The sequence below is a fragment of the Penicillium brevicompactum genome (genome assembly GCF_028827555.1).
Source record: "Penicillium brevicompactum strain IBT 35665 chromosome Unknown utg000006l_segment0_segment0, whole genome shotgun sequence".
Taxonomy (NCBI): domain Eukaryota; kingdom Fungi; phylum Ascomycota; class Eurotiomycetes; order Eurotiales; family Aspergillaceae; genus Penicillium; species Penicillium brevicompactum.
The window spans coordinates 3,056,180-3,072,194 of NW_026623209.1; the positions used below are offsets into that span (position 1 = coordinate 3,056,180).

At 48.6% G+C, this 16,015-nt stretch overlaps 7 protein-coding genes across 7 annotated transcripts; 3 read left to right on the plus strand and 4 right to left on the minus strand.

Moving 5' to 3' along the window:
• Positions 1-477: 477 nt before the first annotated feature.
• Positions 478-1,633, minus strand: encD (Fe(2+)/2-oxoglutarate-dependent oxygenase encD; the record flags this gene model as incomplete). Its single annotated transcript, XM_056958653.1, has 3 exons — positions 478-834; positions 885-1,363; positions 1,408-1,633. 3 exons carry the CDS (start codon positions 1,631-1,633, stop codon positions 478-480), a joined length of 1,062 nt encoding a protein of 353 aa, XP_056808043.1.
• Positions 1,634-2,131: 498 nt separating this feature from the next.
• Positions 2,132-3,876, plus strand: N7506_009361 (uncharacterized protein; the record flags this gene model as incomplete). The annotated part of the gene is made up of 6 exons (XM_056958654.1): positions 2,132-2,269; positions 2,420-2,585; positions 2,641-3,182; positions 3,227-3,464; positions 3,489-3,618; positions 3,681-3,876. The coding sequence occupies 6 exons, from the start codon at positions 2,132-2,134 to the stop codon at positions 3,874-3,876; spliced, it is 1,410 nt and encodes a 469-aa protein (XP_056808044.1).
• A 764-nt stretch (positions 3,877-4,640) lies between these two features.
• N7506_009362 (uncharacterized protein) lies at positions 4,641-6,952 on the plus strand (the record flags this gene model as incomplete). The annotated part of the gene is made up of 2 exons (XM_056958655.1): positions 4,641-5,055; positions 5,103-6,952. 2 exons carry the CDS (start codon positions 4,641-4,643, stop codon positions 6,950-6,952), a joined length of 2,265 nt encoding a protein of 754 aa, XP_056808045.1.
• Positions 6,953-7,037: 85 nt separating this feature from the next.
• Positions 7,038-8,296, minus strand: N7506_009363 (alkene reductase; the record flags this gene model as incomplete). The annotated part of the gene is made up of 3 exons (XM_056958656.1): positions 7,038-7,645; positions 7,696-8,026; positions 8,078-8,296. 3 exons carry the CDS (start codon positions 8,294-8,296, stop codon positions 7,038-7,040), a joined length of 1,158 nt encoding a protein of 385 aa, XP_056808046.1.
• Positions 8,297-9,823: 1,527 nt separating this feature from the next.
• Positions 9,824-10,498, minus strand: N7506_009364 (glutathione S-transferase family protein; the record flags this gene model as incomplete). Its single annotated transcript, XM_056958657.1, has 1 exon — positions 9,824-10,498. The coding sequence occupies one exon, from the start codon at positions 10,496-10,498 to the stop codon at positions 9,824-9,826; it is 675 nt and encodes a 224-aa protein (XP_056808047.1).
• Positions 10,499-10,936: 438 nt separating this feature from the next.
• On the minus strand, positions 10,937-14,122 carry N7506_009365 (Monooxygenase FAD-binding; the record flags this gene model as incomplete). Its single annotated transcript, XM_056958658.1, has 12 exons — positions 10,937-11,809; positions 11,867-12,177; positions 12,230-12,449; positions 12,476-12,592; positions 12,641-12,815; positions 12,866-12,947; positions 13,086-13,224; positions 13,276-13,332; positions 13,381-13,741; positions 13,789-13,951; positions 14,009-14,033; positions 14,075-14,122. 12 exons carry the CDS (start codon positions 14,120-14,122, stop codon positions 10,937-10,939), a joined length of 2,571 nt encoding a protein of 856 aa, XP_056808048.1.
• A 133-nt stretch (positions 14,123-14,255) lies between these two features.
• N7506_009366 (uncharacterized protein) lies at positions 14,256-15,757 on the plus strand (the record flags this gene model as incomplete). Its single annotated transcript, XM_056958659.1, has 3 exons — positions 14,256-14,961; positions 15,011-15,149; positions 15,415-15,757. 3 exons carry the CDS (start codon positions 14,256-14,258, stop codon positions 15,755-15,757), a joined length of 1,188 nt encoding a protein of 395 aa, XP_056808049.1.
• Positions 15,758-16,015: the final 258 nt, after the last annotated feature.

Genomic DNA, 16,015 nt, shown 5'->3' on the forward strand with positions numbered 1-16,015 from the left:
TGATTCTCATTGCAGACAAGCTTGTTCAAATGATGGTTGCTTTTAGGGCAAGCAGCAACTACATATCGGCCTGACTGTGAGATATCCTCTCGGACGCTTTAGGGCTAGGCATTAAGTCAAAAGTGGGAGAATGGATGATATGGCATCCCACTTTTGATTGACAGCGCGAGGATTGAGTCTATGACATCACCTTATTTTTGTACATGGCGATCCAGACCGACAGGGGATAGTAGCAAAGGAGATTTTTGCTATCTTGCTATGAATCTCTCTTTTCTAGATGCCTCCGTGCAAATTGTGCTTGCATTCCAAGATTGACAGGCAAGTCATATCTTTGATACTCGCATCAGAGGCATTGGCAACTAAAGCAGAACATGCTACTTATTTGATGTCTCCTATGGATGCAATAAAGAGAGTTTTTGAGTTTATATAAAGAATAGCAAGAACCATTCATTGGAATCAGATACGGCGAAGCTAGATCTAAGCACCGATAGCAGCAACGGCGGGAGCGGCAGACGCGGCAGCAATTCGTTCCTGCTTGGTAGACTCCATCTCCTTCTTGTAACTTTCCGCGCGACCGTAACTTTCTTTATAAGATGCCGTCACCATATCCTGAACTGTGATTGGGCCATATTTTGCTGCCTCTCCTTCATCACGGCAGTTTGGCAGACACTCGCAAACATAGTCAGGATTTCCACTGAAAAAGAAAGGAATCGAATATCTCTGCCGGCCTGACTTGTTGATCACTCGATGAGTGTTGGATTTGTATTTGTCATTGGCCATGCGCATGAACAAGTTGCCCAGATTCACCACATATGCACCTGGGACTGGTTTGACCTGTGCTAGGTTAGCGGAGATGCGACTGGAATGCACGTGGCAAGACTTACATCAAGCCATTGACCCGTTGGCGCATCCAAGACTTGGAGGCCGTCAACCTCGTCTTGCAACAACAGTGTGATGCATCCAAAGTCAGTGTGAGCTCCAATTCCGCGATTAAGCTTCTCGTCTGTATCCTGTGGTTGAGCTGGGTAATGCAGGTATCTCATTGTAGCGACGGCTCCGTCGGTGAGGGGCTCGAAAAAGGAAGTCTCAACACCTAGAGTCTGGGCAAGAACACCCAGTACATCCTTTGCCAATTCGAAAACGGCATGGTAATACTCCATTGTTGTTTTCTGGAACTCATCCTTGTCCAACACAGTCTGGGGCCATTGATTCGGACCGCTGTTGAGCTTCTTCTCCAGATAATAGGGGTGGTCTTCGGGGATTTCTTCGCCGATGTATAGTCCTTCTTTCAATTCGGGGCCGGTGCCCACTTCTAGCATCTGCGACCGTAGAAGTTCGTAGCCTCTGTTGAACGAGTTGTGATCTAAACAATCAGCGAAAATGTTGGCAATTGGGCTTCCCTCATACTTTTGTCAATTTGCAGCTTTTCTTCCAAAGGCAAATCGAAGAATCTTCTCGAACAATCCATAACACGTCGCTGCAGATCCAATGGCACACGGTGGCCGGTGATTTGGAAGAACCCGTTGTAGTGGCAGCAATTGCGAACTTCATCGATTAATTGGGACTTTGCTTCGCTATCGGCACCATAGAATGGAGCGAAGTCGAGAATTGGAGGAGCCGAGGGAGCAGACATGGTGGCTTTGGAACGCGTCTTGTTTGGACAAGGAGATCAAGTGAGTAGGCAAGTCTCGGTGATGGGCAGGTAGGCTGTTGAGGTAAAATGAGTCGACCCTGAGATCACTGGAATATATTCCGCTCAGACCAATTCAAGTTCCTTTTGATTTCGCACAGAACACCGACATCTTTGGGGATCTTTGATTTCTCCTTAGTTCCATGTCGGAAACCTGGAGTTTGTGGAAGCACTAAGGATGGGGTTAGATTCAGGGATGCAAAGGTGGGGGCAAACGCACCATCCCGCGGCGATAAGATCGTGCGGGGGATATCAAAGCCAAGAGAAAGCAAGTGTATCTGGAGATAGCTAGATTACTGATATTTCCTCAAGGCATGTTGCTGTACGGCATGTGAAGAATGTGAAGGGGGTTGGAATCCGGAAGTTGTGATCCAAAACTATAAGAAACGCGGGAAATGCTAAAATTACACGGAGCATTCTCTCTTGATTCTTCAGATCGCCATGTCGGAGTCAAAAGTACCCGGGGTCGAAGTACCCGACGCTGAAGTAAATGTAGGCGAAACGGCGTATCTTGACTCGGAAGCGGAAAGATCGTACGTCAGAAAAGTCGATTTTATTGTGCTTCCAGTTCTTTGCCTGGTAAGTTGCGGACCCTAAATTCGATATGAATGAAAATCTAAAGATAATTGAGAATGTTAACACAATGTAGATGTACTTTTTTGATTGTATGGATCGGGTAGGTGATGTGCTTCGGTCTACCAAAACAACGCGTCCATTAACCAAGACCAGAGTAATTTGGCAAATGCGAAAACAGATGGACTTGACACAGATTTGCACCTCAAGGGAAATGATTACTCACTCTTGATTCTTCTGTTTTATATTCCGTTTGGCCTGTTCGATTTACCATGGAACCTTTTGATCAAACGGTTTTCAGGCAGATGGATGCTTTCTTTCAGTAAGAACCATCCCTCCTATAAAGCCCATAGTTCATCAGCTAATATTATACGTAGTGTCAATTGTCTGGGGAGTTCTGGCTCTTTGCCAGTGCGCCGCCAAGGACTTTGGCTCCTTACTAGCGATCAGAATCATCTTAGGGGTTTTTGAGGCTGGATTCTTTGCTGGAGCCACCTTTTACCTCACGCTATTCTATACACGCGGGAAAATGGGCTTCCGACTGGCAATTATACAGTCATTTGCGGTTTTGGCCTCGGCCTTCAGCGGGCTGATATCTTTTGGTGTATTCCAAATCAACGATCCAGCAGTCAAAGGATGGCAATGGCTATTTATTATTGAAGGTTCAATGACATTAATCACTGGTATTGTTGGATTCTTTCTTTTGCCCCATAGCGCACCAACAGCGTGGTTCCTGAGCGACAGGGAAAAAGCGGCAGCTACAGCGCGTCTTCTTCGGGACACTTCTTCTGAGGTCGATACTGGGTTTGATCTCAAGGCGTGCTTTGAAACTTGGAGTGATTGGAAGTTCCCAGTTTGGTGTTTGATCACCTTCACTTACCCGGTTGCATATGCTACTGCGATGAATTTCTTCCCAATGGTAAGTAAATTCTACTTTGGATGGACCAGTACTCATACTCGCAGATTGTTCAAAGACTGGGATACTCGGTTGTGAAGACCAACCTTTGGACTGTCGCCCCGAACCTTGTTGGTGCGGTATTTCTGTTATGTGTGGCTAAGTCTTCTGATTATCACCGCGAGAGAACATTTCATATCGTTTTTTCTCTCGCCATTTCGTTAATTGGGATGATTATACTGGCAACTATCGACGTGGAGAGGAACAAAGCCGTCGCATATTTTGCTTGTTTCCTCATGGCAGCAGGTGCATATATCCCATCATGTCTAGTTCACGCATGGCACAACAACAACAACATGAATGAGAATTCACGAGCAGCGAACACAGGATTTTTCGTGGGACTTGGAAATTTAGCAGGGGTTGTGAGCGCCGCAACCTTTCGTACTCAATATGCTCCGAAGTAAGAGACTCGTCTTCCTTGCCACCTATCCTGAATTGGAAAGGAACGTGCTGACCGAACAGATATCTTCCAACTCTCATTGCAACGTGCTGTTGTAATGTGGTCTGCATTGTTCTGGTATCCGGACTGGGCGGTTGGATGCGATTGGAGAATCATCGTCGAGATCGCAAGCAGGGCCAAGCTTTGAGGGAAAATGAAACTGATACCAGTCGCTTTAAAGAGGGCGAGGACAGCCCTGCATGGAGGTACTTTCCTTGACGTCCTGCCCGGATGGAAGATGAAGAATTTAAATTGAGATGGATGACGAATCTTGAATCGAGGTTTCCTCTATATTTTATATTTTTTGAAATACATTGTATTCCTGTCTTCCGTTCTACCTTGAAGCTCTGAGCCTTTGAGCCGAACAAGGGGCTCATAATACCAAAAAGAGTACATTTCACATCTTTCCGAGTATTTTGGTGTACAGGATAGCAAGGTGATACCCCAAGTATGGTATATGGAATTATTCATATGGCACGGATGCGGAGAAGTATAACCCCATGAAAAGACTTCATTGGAGCTGGACCCGGGGCCCTATGACAATCACTCCGAGCTATTCCTATTGGCTAAATCCACCAAATGCGATTAAAGAGACTTGATAAGAAGTAGCATATTACTGCAGAGCAACCAATCATCTCTTAGTGCGAGTAAGCCCCCGCATCCTTATCAGTTGAGGTCGGACTTTACTCCGAGTTGCCAACTTCACCTTTGAATATAGAGCAATTGTAATCTTCCGAAAATTATTGATCTACACCTCGGAAACATGAAGAGTCACGTTTGTCAACACTCAGGCTGCACCAAAAGTTTTACCCGCGCCGAGCACTTACGTCGCCACGCCCTCAATCACGAGCAGCCTCGCAATGGCTATACATGTGAGCGTTGCTCTGTCCATTTTCAACGTGCAGACCTACTAGGTACCAAAAGCGACTGAAAACACAATTTAGCTCTTTCTAACTTCTATTCTGTCCTTTCCAGCCCGTCATATGGAAAGACACACTAAACGCGACCTCGAAGCCGGAGGACCAGGACAAGGCACACTGAAAACACGCAAAAGAATAAGGAGAGCAGAAGATGGATCAATCGTTGTCCGGCCGTCGCAACGCCAGCTTCGAAAGGCCGCTGCGCTCGCTGAGCGCTCTCCGGTCTCGACCAATAGTCTAAGCCAGGAGCCTAGCGACGAAGACTACTTTCATGATGAGGCACCATTGTCACCACCTGGGTCAGGCACAGACCCAACCTCAATCTCAATCGACGAGACCGATCCATTCTTGGCGCCTTTGATGCCACCGGGGCCGTTTGAGCCATACGTCGAGCCGATTCCCGGTCAGTTTGATGCGGCGGACGGGTCTTACAATGTTGAGTTGGATGGGATTGGGGACTATTTCGGAATGGATACTGGTATGTTATCTCTGTGGTTCTGCGGCTTTCAAAACTGACGATGTCAGCGACTGATTTCAATCTTCCTTTCGCTGCGACCTGCAACTACAACTGGCTCTTTGATGTCTCTTCGCTGGATGATGCCTTCAATCAATTTGACAGCCAGGTTGGATTTAGTACAATTCCTGCACCAGAGCCAGCCCATCAAGATCCTGTCAAAGCCGTTGAAAATTACGATGGCCCGTCAGCACTGTTGATGGCCTCTATTATGGACAGAAGTGAGCCTATGGAGGGGAACATGACATCTGCGTTGGGAAACTTGCCTGATTTGGACTGGATGTCTGGATCTACAATGCTAGAGACCGAAACCCACAACCAGCTACCCAGGATTTCAGGAGAGGCACGAGCGGGAATATTACATTTGGTAGCACAAGCGCATCCCACAAGCATCGATACGCACCAGAATGTCTTGCAATCGCCTCTATTGACACTCTCGGCACTTCAAAGCTACAGCGACCTGTTTTTCAACCGTTTCAATACGCAATATCCTCTGATACATCAGCATACATTTGACCCAAACACCGCCCCGCCTGTTTTTCTAGCTTCTATATTGTTTATGGGTGCGACGTATAGCACCCGAGAAGCTCATCAATTAGCAGTGGAAGTACACGACGTGCTCCGTGGCCAGCTCCTATGCCACCCCGATTTCTCGCCGCAAGCCGACCTTTGGGTTCTCCAAACGATGCTGCTCATCGATTGTTTCGGGAAGATGCGAGCCGGGCCCAAGCAGCGAGAGCGTGCACAGCTTTTCCATTGCGTGTTGATCAAGATGATCCGACGCAGCAATTGCTGTAACATTCGGGACTTGTCGGGTTTCACTGAAACAGATGACTTAGACCCCGTTTGGAGACGCGCTATGGACGAAGAGCAACGCAAACGGGTAGCAATGCACTGTTTTATGTGGGATACACAGCATGCAGTCCTATTCTCACAGTCGCTTTGCATGTCCGCCTTCGAAATCAGATCGTCCTTACCGTGTGGAGCCGCAAGCTGGGGAGCCTCTTCTGCTCAAGAGTGGGTATTTCATGCATCCCGCGAGGATAATAAACAATTCCTTGCTGTTTTGAAGGGATACATTAATCCAACTGCCGTGACTAGGCCCCGGGATCTGAATGTGTTCGCTCGCATTGTTGTGCTACACGGCTTAATGTCTGTTTCCGCGGACTTGAAGCGACGCGACCAAACGACTCTCCGTTCTGAAACGCCGGAGCGAGTAGGGGCATGGACACCGCGCATGGGTCGGTCTTATGATCTGTGGAAGGTCGACTTTGACGCAGATTGCTTGGCGATGAAGATAGCACGGACTGCGAGTGCTAGGCAACTTACCGGGCTCAAGATCTCCGGCCATGCATTATACCACGCAGCAAATCTTGCGCTCAAAGTTGAAGTCCTGGATTTGCAGATCGTTGCTGGTGCTTCGCAAATTCTCGGGCGCGTGGTCACTGAAGCCGATCATGCACGGTCCTTGAGGAACATCACTCGGTGGCTTCAGGAGGAATTTAATTCGTTCTGCACGAGTGCCCAGCAGGCCTCCCTTTTGCTCCAAAGTGCGGTTCTGGGTCTACACGACTGGGACCAGGCTGATTCGTTTCACTTCCCGTGGTGCTTGTACCTGTGTACTCTAGTCTCCTGGGTCTTCCATCGCGGACTGGATGTCTCTGCGGAAATTCACAGAATCAGAACGGACCTGCCGTCGCTAATTGTCATCGTCACCAATTGTGCGAATGTGGATGAGCTCGCGGCGCTTTCTGGAAAGTATTGTCCTCGCCCTCTCGCAGGAGCTATGGCTCAACAACTTGCAACCGTCCGATGGGCCGTTGTTCATGATGCTATGAAAGTTTTAGTTGGCTTGTCTTGATTATTTGTATATTTAGAAGTGAATCTTGTATGTAGTTTGATGTATGTAACAGTTTGGTCTGAAGAATCCATGGATGTTTTCCTGCTCATTGTCCGTAGAAAGTGTAGTCGGTGTATCCCTTTTCAGCTGGATCGGCGCCGTAAAATGTGGTGCGATCGTAAGGAGTCAGGGGCAATCCTTCCTTCAATCTACGAGGCAGATCCGGGTTCGAGATGAAGTACCGCCCAAACACAATAGCATCGGCCCCGTCAACAGCGAGCTTGCTTCCCGCATTCTCCGGGTTGAAGTTTCCAGCCGCCAAAAATGAAATACCCCCTTTCTTCAATGTGGGCCGAAACACGTCCAGTGACGGTTTCTCCGAGGCTAGCGAGTCGATCTTCGCATCTTCCTCCAAGACCTCGTCAAATCGAGGCTCAATCATGTGCACATACGAGGGACGAGATTCAGCGGGCAGTCCAGCAATCAGAGAGCACAACTTCTGCCAGTTCACGCTCGGGTTTGAATCCCGCGTGTCCTGGAAATAGTTGTAAGGCGATAACCGAATTCCAACACGGTCGGCACCAATGGCGGCCGTGACTGCTTCGATGACCTCAAGGATGATTCGAGATCTCTTCTCGATCGAGCCACCGTACTCGTCTGTGCGAGTATTGACATTGTCGTGCAGGAATTGATCGAGCAAGTATCCGTTCGCACCTGATGAATTAGCGATTTGCAACAGAAAACATGATAAGTAGATTGCTTACCATGGATTTCGACGCCGTCAAATCCGGCTTCGAGGGCCCTCTTTGCTGCGCTGGCGTATTCTTGGACTGTCTCTTGGATCTCCTCCAAGGTCATGGGTCGAGGTGGAGAGGCTGCGTATTCCGATCCGTCCAACGCATTTCCACTGATAGGGATATCACTCGCTCCTAGAACCTGCTTGCCTTCCAAGAAGGAGGAGACTGTCGCTCGACCAACATGCCACAGTTGGCAGTATATGAATCCTCCTTTGGCATGCACGGCGTCTGTGACTTTCTTCCATCCTGCGATCTGAGATACGGTGAAGATACCGGGGACGCCTGGGTATCCAGCGGCCTAGGATTGTTAGCGGGGTGTTGTATTGGCAATGACGAAAAGTATACTAACATGTCTGCTAATAGGAGTTGCCTCTGTCAATAAGAATCCACCATCAGAGGCGCGTTGAGAATAATACTCGGCGTTAAGATCTGTGGGGACGTAGACACCCTCGGATTCCTTGGTCGCTCTCATACGCGTGCATGGTGCCAGAACGACACGATGCTTGAGCGAAAGACTTCCTAAGCGAGTAGGTTCGAACAAAGAGTCGGTAACAGCGATTGAGCCCATTTTGCAGGAGTGATAATTTCCAAGGTTGGTGTTGAATATCCTGGCGTTCTCTCGAGTATAAATAGTTGCCAAATCGAAAATAATTCTTCTTTCTACATCTTACATATTCCATCCATTCAAGTGGGATTCATGGTGGGATAGCTTAACAGTGGGATGATCAAGATGTCTGTCTACGACTGATGCACATCGATCCCCCACTCTCAGATCTAGACCCCCACCCTCGTAACAGTATGAGCTTGTGCTTCAGATCCACTTGGGCACCAAACCAGATCCACGTCAATACAGCGACTAGTAAATTTGGAACGTATTGTTTCATATTCGAATTAAACAATGGCTCGTGAGATTTAGGTATTCAGTATTAGCCCTGGAGTTACTAGTACAGTAGGGATTTTCATGTATCTCCCGTTGTCATACCCACGGTATGCAGCCAGTCTTTTCGCTGCTAATGACTTTTTCCGATCTGTCTGGGCAGCCGGTGCCGTTCTATATGCTCGTCCACTCTTTGAGACCCTCGGTATCGACCGCGGAGTGTCGCTCTTGGCTGGACTATCTTGCGGAGGGGTTTTGGGAGTATCTGCGCTCTATGTTTACGGAGCCAGATTGAGAGCGAGGTCAAAATTTGCTGAGACGTGAACAAATCACATGGTCGCAAATATCGCTAGGGAAAGCTGGACTTGACGATGACGAGATCTATGGATGGACAGCACCTGGGCAACCTTCCCCACGCCGAAAGCGTCCAGATCAATAAAATCCTGGGGAGGAAAACAAAACATGAACCGATAGAAGAATTTTCAGTGGCTCGACAAAAGGTTGTTGAATGTGAGACTGTTTGTATTGAAGTGGGAAGAGCGCGCTGGCGGTCTGACATCGCAAAGACAAGACGACGGGGGTGCTCAGTGCTTGGCGGAGAGGGTGAGGCAAGCAAGGCCCCATGAGCTACCGGATTAGGAAGTAGGTGCTGTTTTGCCAGAGAGGTGTAGGATGCGTAGATCGCTATGCTATGAAAACGGGGCTAGAAATAGCCCAGGGATGTCTGAGGCACAGGTGGGAGATGCGGCGCGGTTTCCCCATTACAATAGATAGAAAAATGCGAGGTATTCCAAGACTGTTTCCATGGAAAATCTCTATACGTTTTCTCTTGCAATAAAATAAATGCACGATAAACCTGGAATATGCCGAGTCTACAGCTTGTCCCCAAATAGCTGCGCTTCCCCGATCATACTTGCTAAAGAGTCCAATCTCTCATATTTTGCATTGTCGTGGAGCAAGGCTAATGATTTCCATATAAAGACATCGCACAAAGTACCAGAATTCTGCATGAAGTCGCAGAGTCGCACACATCTTCTCTAAAGGTTGATGGATCGCATTCCAGAAGGCGAAGGAGGCACTCAATCACCTGGGCAAATGGAGCGAACCAGATATATCCACAAGACCAGAATAAGCATATGTTTAAGACAGGAAAGGAAGAAATTTCGGATCCTTGCATGGATAATGATACAAGTTCACTGGTGATGCACATGTGGGACATCACTGTGAAGGTAATTGAGGCACAGCTGAAAGCATAGGTTCGAAACCCGGTTCACCCTTCTGCATGGCCCGCTGGTACGCCTCACGTTTTCCGACCCGCTGTAGCCAGCTGACAATGTTCGGATATTCCGTAAGGCTGGAGGGGATGAAAAGACGGAAGGTCGTCAAGCCAAACACAGACATGCAATCAGCAGCCGTGAACTCATTGCCAGCGAGATAAGGGTATTTCCCAAGTTGCTGTTCCATGGCATGAAGGTTTGCATTGGCTCTTTGTTGCATTATTTTCTGGGTGGGGCTTTCGTCACTGTCTCCAATCATTCGAGCCATCAGGAGGGAGGTGACTGCGGGCATGTAAGTGCCATTGGCTTGGTGGAGCCAGAGAAGGTAGTCTGCATAATTTGGGTTGGTTGGTTGAAGCACCAGCTTGCCGCTGCCATACTTTGTCAGGATGTATTCGAATATGGCGCCAGATTCGGCAAGTGTGATCTCTCCATCTTGAATGACAGGTGCTGTGCCGGACCAGTGGAGTTGACGGAGACTCTCGGGAGCCAGCATGGCGGGAGGCACACGGTCATGGCATTGAAGGTTATATGAAATGCCGAGTTCCTCACAGAGCCAAAGAATTCGCTCAGATTGAGATTTTCGCAGGTGATGAATTGTGAGTGTGGTCGACATGTTGCGTGTCCAGTGTGTAAGTTTTTGACTTATAATGTATCATAAATTGTATGCACGTCGGCATTTGCAATTCTTATAACACACGAAAATTGTAGAATTGGCTTTATTCAGCCAAACCATCTAGACTACTATGGATACTTGAAGATCATGGTACCATACGGAGCTTGCTTAATTTGAATAGATCGGCCTTTCCATTGGCTCTTCGGCACGGGTTTCTCGGGTTTCTCGGATGGTGAAGGGGCCGGTTTCCGGGTGTAATTTACGCAGCTTTCGGTTCGGATCTCCAATATTGGACCCGCATATGACTGCACTTTTTATGGCACAATGAAAACCTGGGGAGCAACACACAACATTATTACTCCGTACAACGATAGAAGATTTCTCAGTGGTTTCACAAAAGGATTCTTGAGTTTGAGGCTGTCTGTATCGATTTCTTCACTATACCATAAACGAAAAGTACTCCTCAAGTGCCTCACTTGCATTTGCAACCTCCGTGTCGTCCCATGATTCAACCATGCCGATGTACCCATCTGGTCTTACCACAGCCATTCCGATGCTCCCTTGCGCCAAGTCGCCAATCCATCGCTCAGTACAGCTGGGGGTTTGAATGTTGTCAAGGTACAGTGTCCATTGACTGTCTCGCAAAATCTGTGGTAAATCCGCAATCTCGAACTCAGATTGATCTGACTTTGTCACCATCCCAAATGTGAAAGCTTGAGAAACAGAGTTGTAACGCTGTATCTGCTGGAACTCATCTGACGGCGAAGAGCCACGGGGTAACTTCTGATAAGACCGACTCGCAGGATCAGATATCTTCGCAAGAGTATCCTCAAGCTGCTGACAAATTGACCTCAAGGCATTCATTGCTGAGGGAAGTTGAGGCACGAAAATATATACTTTGAACTGACCCAAAACTGGGATGTCCAGTTGAATATCAACTGGGTTTGCGTCGATGTATCGAGTCACTTTAGCGGGAGATTGCAGCATACCCGCTTGAAGGCGACAGGGGACGCGAGAGGCGCGAGTGAGCATACCGGGATTATACTCAGCTCCAATGCCGGCAATGAACCTGATGTTATCGTCGAAGTTCTTGGCAAGGGCCGCTTCTCCCTCTGAAAAGGCTTTGCAGTGCTCAACATCAAAGTTGATGAGATCATAAGCTACCTTTTGCCGCTCCTCCTCATATGTGTGTAGCAAAGATGGCTTTGCGAGGCCCCTGCTAACAAGGTTGAGCTTCCACGCAAGATTGAAGCTATCGTGCATGCTGGTATTTGCGCCTTGAGCAGCAAGCGCCGAGTGACAATGGCCAGCCTGGAAAGGAATCAGCTTCGAATTCACAGAATATGTCCAGTTGATCTGCCATCATACATCACCTGCAATGATTATCTTAGCATCGTCATCCATGAAACGCTTCGCAACACGTTGTCCAACGACATATGTTCCGAACCACTCCACCGACTTCCACTCAACTTTGAATGGATGCATCGCATCTCTTGCGCGCTGCGTCACATATTCAGGTGTCGCCTTGGCCTTGTCCACTCGCTCTCCACCAGAAGAGCTGAGCTCAACGTAAAGCCTGGTCATACCCCTTTCGCGTGGGATCAGTAGAATTGATCCAGCAGATTCAGAGCGAAGGGCAACCTTGCTCCATAAATCAGGGAAAACCGTATCCAGCACACCTATGCTTGTTTTAGCACTATCGATGCCACAGAAGGGCTGCAAGCAACATACCATCCATCACACCCCATGCAGCATTAGTGATTTCACCTTCCAGATCGGCATCCGGGATGAAAGATCGGACCTTTGATCTTGCTCCATCGCATCCGACTAGATAGTCCGCCTTCACCGTGTGTACTTCTTTCGTTTCCATATCCTCATATTTGATCTCCAACTGGTTTGCCTCCACCCGTGAGCAGGAAGTGAAGCGACCGTTGCGAGTCACAAACACCCCCTTGACTCCATGTCGTCAATCATGACTTCCTCCACCATGCCTTGGTGTGCTAGCAGTATGTAGGGATCCGATGCGCCAACAAGATGGTCTGGGTAGTGGAGCTTGCGGCCGGTACGTCGCAGGGGATGATTTGCGGTCGACTCCTATAGATGTATGAGCATAGGCTAGCAGTTGGAATCAATCATTCATACCCAAAATGAGATGTCAAACACCCGAGCACCGTTTTTCAAGAGTGGATCGGCGAGACGGAGTTGTTTGAAGGTCTCGATGGTCTTGGGCTGCATGCCGTCTGCCTTTCCTGTGGAGGTTTTGTCGGGGCGATCGTCCAGGATCAAGACGGAAATTCCAAATCGTACCAGATTTGTCCTTGAGAATTGTTAGGAGTTGATCTCTGAGTTGGAAAACGTTTACCATACGCAAGCATCAGCCCCGATGGTCCGGCGCCCACCACAACGATGGTGGTTGAGGCGCCAACGGACTCTCCATAATCTTCATTATCTGCACTTGGGGACATTGTTACGAACTGGAGTGATTTTGATTCAAATTCTCTTTTCTCTTCTATTTAATTGAAATTTCCTACTCCGCATTCCATGTGGGGAACCCCCACTCTTCTCTATCACCACCGTGTCACCCCACCGTCCACCACAATGTCTGAGCCTGTCATGTACGAACTCGCGTCACTCGCAAGGAAAACACACGCCCCCATGATATCCTCGGGATCCGCAATGCACCCATTCATCGCTTCCGACTTCCAACCCTCCAGGAGATGCGGGAACTGATTATCTATTAGCACAAGTTCTGTACTTGGCGCGTTACAAAAACTTACCGATGCCGTCATCTCTGTCTTAACAAAACCGGGAGAGATAGTGTTGACTCGAATGTTCTGTGTCGAGGTTAGCATTCGATTCGATAGGTATCGTGAGGACTTTACATATTCAGCCAACTCCTTTGCGATCGCTGGACACATGGACTTGACTGCGCCTTTTGTCCCACAATAGGCCGAACACATCTGGCTTCGCACAGCAATATGGCTAGCCATGCTGGCGACAAGGATAATACTTCCGTGCTTTGTTTTGTTCGCGATCATTTGCTTGGCTGCAAGCTGTGCGGTGAAGTAAAGCCCCAGCACGTTGATGGACAGTAGATCTTGGTGGTCCTTGTATGTGAATTCGAGGAACGGAAGATGCCGATTGATTCCCGCGCAAGGAACGCAAATGTCCAGCGCATTGTCAAAGTCTCGTTGAAAATTTCCGAAGCCGTCTTCAAGTGATTCTTGGGAGGAGATGTCCACCCTACTCGTTTCAGCAACAGTTCCATATCCAGATCAGATTGACCGTACCTGTAAAACGCTGTCCGGACCCCACACTCTTTTTCGATCGCATGGAAAGCGTCTTCGGGAGATACGACGTCGAAAATTGCTACATTTGCGCCTGCTTCGGCTAGTCCCCTTGCAAATGCTAGTCCGCAACCGCGAGCACCGCCTGTCACTAGAGCCGTTCGTCCTTGGAGAGAGAACTTCGTGGGTTAGCGACCGCCACAAAATAGATACAAGTTCATACTTTGGACATAATTGAGGATTTGATGCTGTCTTGTGTAACAATGTTGCGTATCCTAGGTGTTCTCACCTTTTTAAGATATCCAGTATCGGTATGCGAAGCGAAGCTAACCCCCATTCTTGGTAGCTATCAATATCGATGGAGCTTTAAAAAGAGCCACCATGTAAATTGAAGACCTATCTATCATCCGCAAGCTGCAACTACAAGCTTTCAAGTTACAAACAGCCACCGGTTTACACATTCGTCAATCATGGCCCCTCCTGTGCACGTCAAGCAGCAAGAATCCCGCATCAGCTCATGCCAACTCAACGTCGTGATCGTTGGTGCAGGCCTAGCAGGTCTCGGGGCTGCGATCAGCTGCGCACTGGCAGGGCATCAAGTGCATGTTCTTGAAGCTGCCCAGGAGATCAAAGAAGTCGGTGCCGGTATTCAGGTGTTGCCTAACAGTTCGCGCGTGCTCCAGCACTGGGGTCTGGAAGAGTCATTGACACCTCACATGACAATTCCACGAGTCTGCAATTTTGTTGGCTGGAAAGGCAATCCGATCTCGACGCTAGACTTTCATGAATCGGAGAAAAATTACCCGGGTACATGGTATCGTGACTTTCACCGTGCCGACCTGCAGCAATGCCTCGTAAGGAGAGCCGTCGACTTAGGTGTCGAGCTTATTTGCAATGCGCGCGTGGCAGATGTAACTGTGGCCGAAGATGGAACGACGGCAACGGCAACGGCATCCGACGGCAGGCAGTGGACGGGCGATATGGTGATTGGTGCAGATGGGGTTTTTGGAAAGTTGACAGAAGGGTTACTTGGTCGGGCAGACCCGCCGGTGAAGACAGGCGATCTTGCATACCGAGTGATGCTGTCAACCGAGGAGATGCGAAAAGACCCAGAGTTGGTGGACTTTATCACCGATCCCCAGGTGAACTACTGGCTAGGCCCGGACGCTCATGCTGGTACACATCTCCTACAACTTTTCGGAATTCCGACTAAAAGAATCTATAGTGAACTACGTCCTTCGGAACGGCGAACTTTTTAACATGGTACTGCTTGTGCCCGATGATATTCCGGAAGACTCTTTGGCATCGACGGTTGAGGGCAACGTTGAAGAGATGTGCGCATTGTTTAAGGACTGGGATCCACGGTGAGTCAACTTCAGTTCTTTTCAAGACTCAAATTAATTGTTTAAGAATTCCCAAACTGCTCAAACTGTGCGAGTCTGTACAGAAATGGCGTCTCTGTATTCGATTTGGGGATTTTGACTGGACACACCCATCTGGGGCATTTGTGATGCTGGGAGATGCAGTCCACGCTACTTTACCATACCTCGCGTCTGGGTAAGACATCACCAATATTCCGAAGATCAAAACCCCCATGTTATTGCCCTCTCATATAACTGACAAATACAGAGCTGGAATGTCCTTCGAAGATGGGGCTGTCCTAGGTGAATGTCTCTCGCGGCTTCCGAATCAACCCGGCATCTCCAAGACCTCGGAGGAGTTTTTGAGCGCCAAACAACATGCGTTAGCGGTTTTCCAGGAGTGTCGCAAGCAGCGCACAAAAATGGTGGTTGAGCGTGGCAATATTCAACAGTATCTATACCATCTTCACGATGGAGCTGAGCAGCAAGAACGCGATCGCAAGATGCAAATGGTTCCAACACCAGAAGGAGAGGCATTGGCTTGGAGGGACCCTGGACTGGCGCCCAAATTGCTTGGGTACGACCATATTGCGGATGTGAGTATACCGTAATCCCCTCTGTTGGGCACAACTAACCCTGGTAGGTTGATCGCCGTTGGAGTCGAGCAATGGGAAGTGGTGGGGTTGAGTCGAGACTCTAGTCCCCGCTTATCGGACACCCCCATTTTTGACGTTTGGGGCTGCAGGGGCATGTCCCGGGGTCTCCACTAAGTTGCATTAGGCTATAAATATTGGTAGATCCATCTATGTTATCTGTTTGACACATTCAATCCCCTCCCCCATCTTATCGCGTTGGACAAGATTATCTTG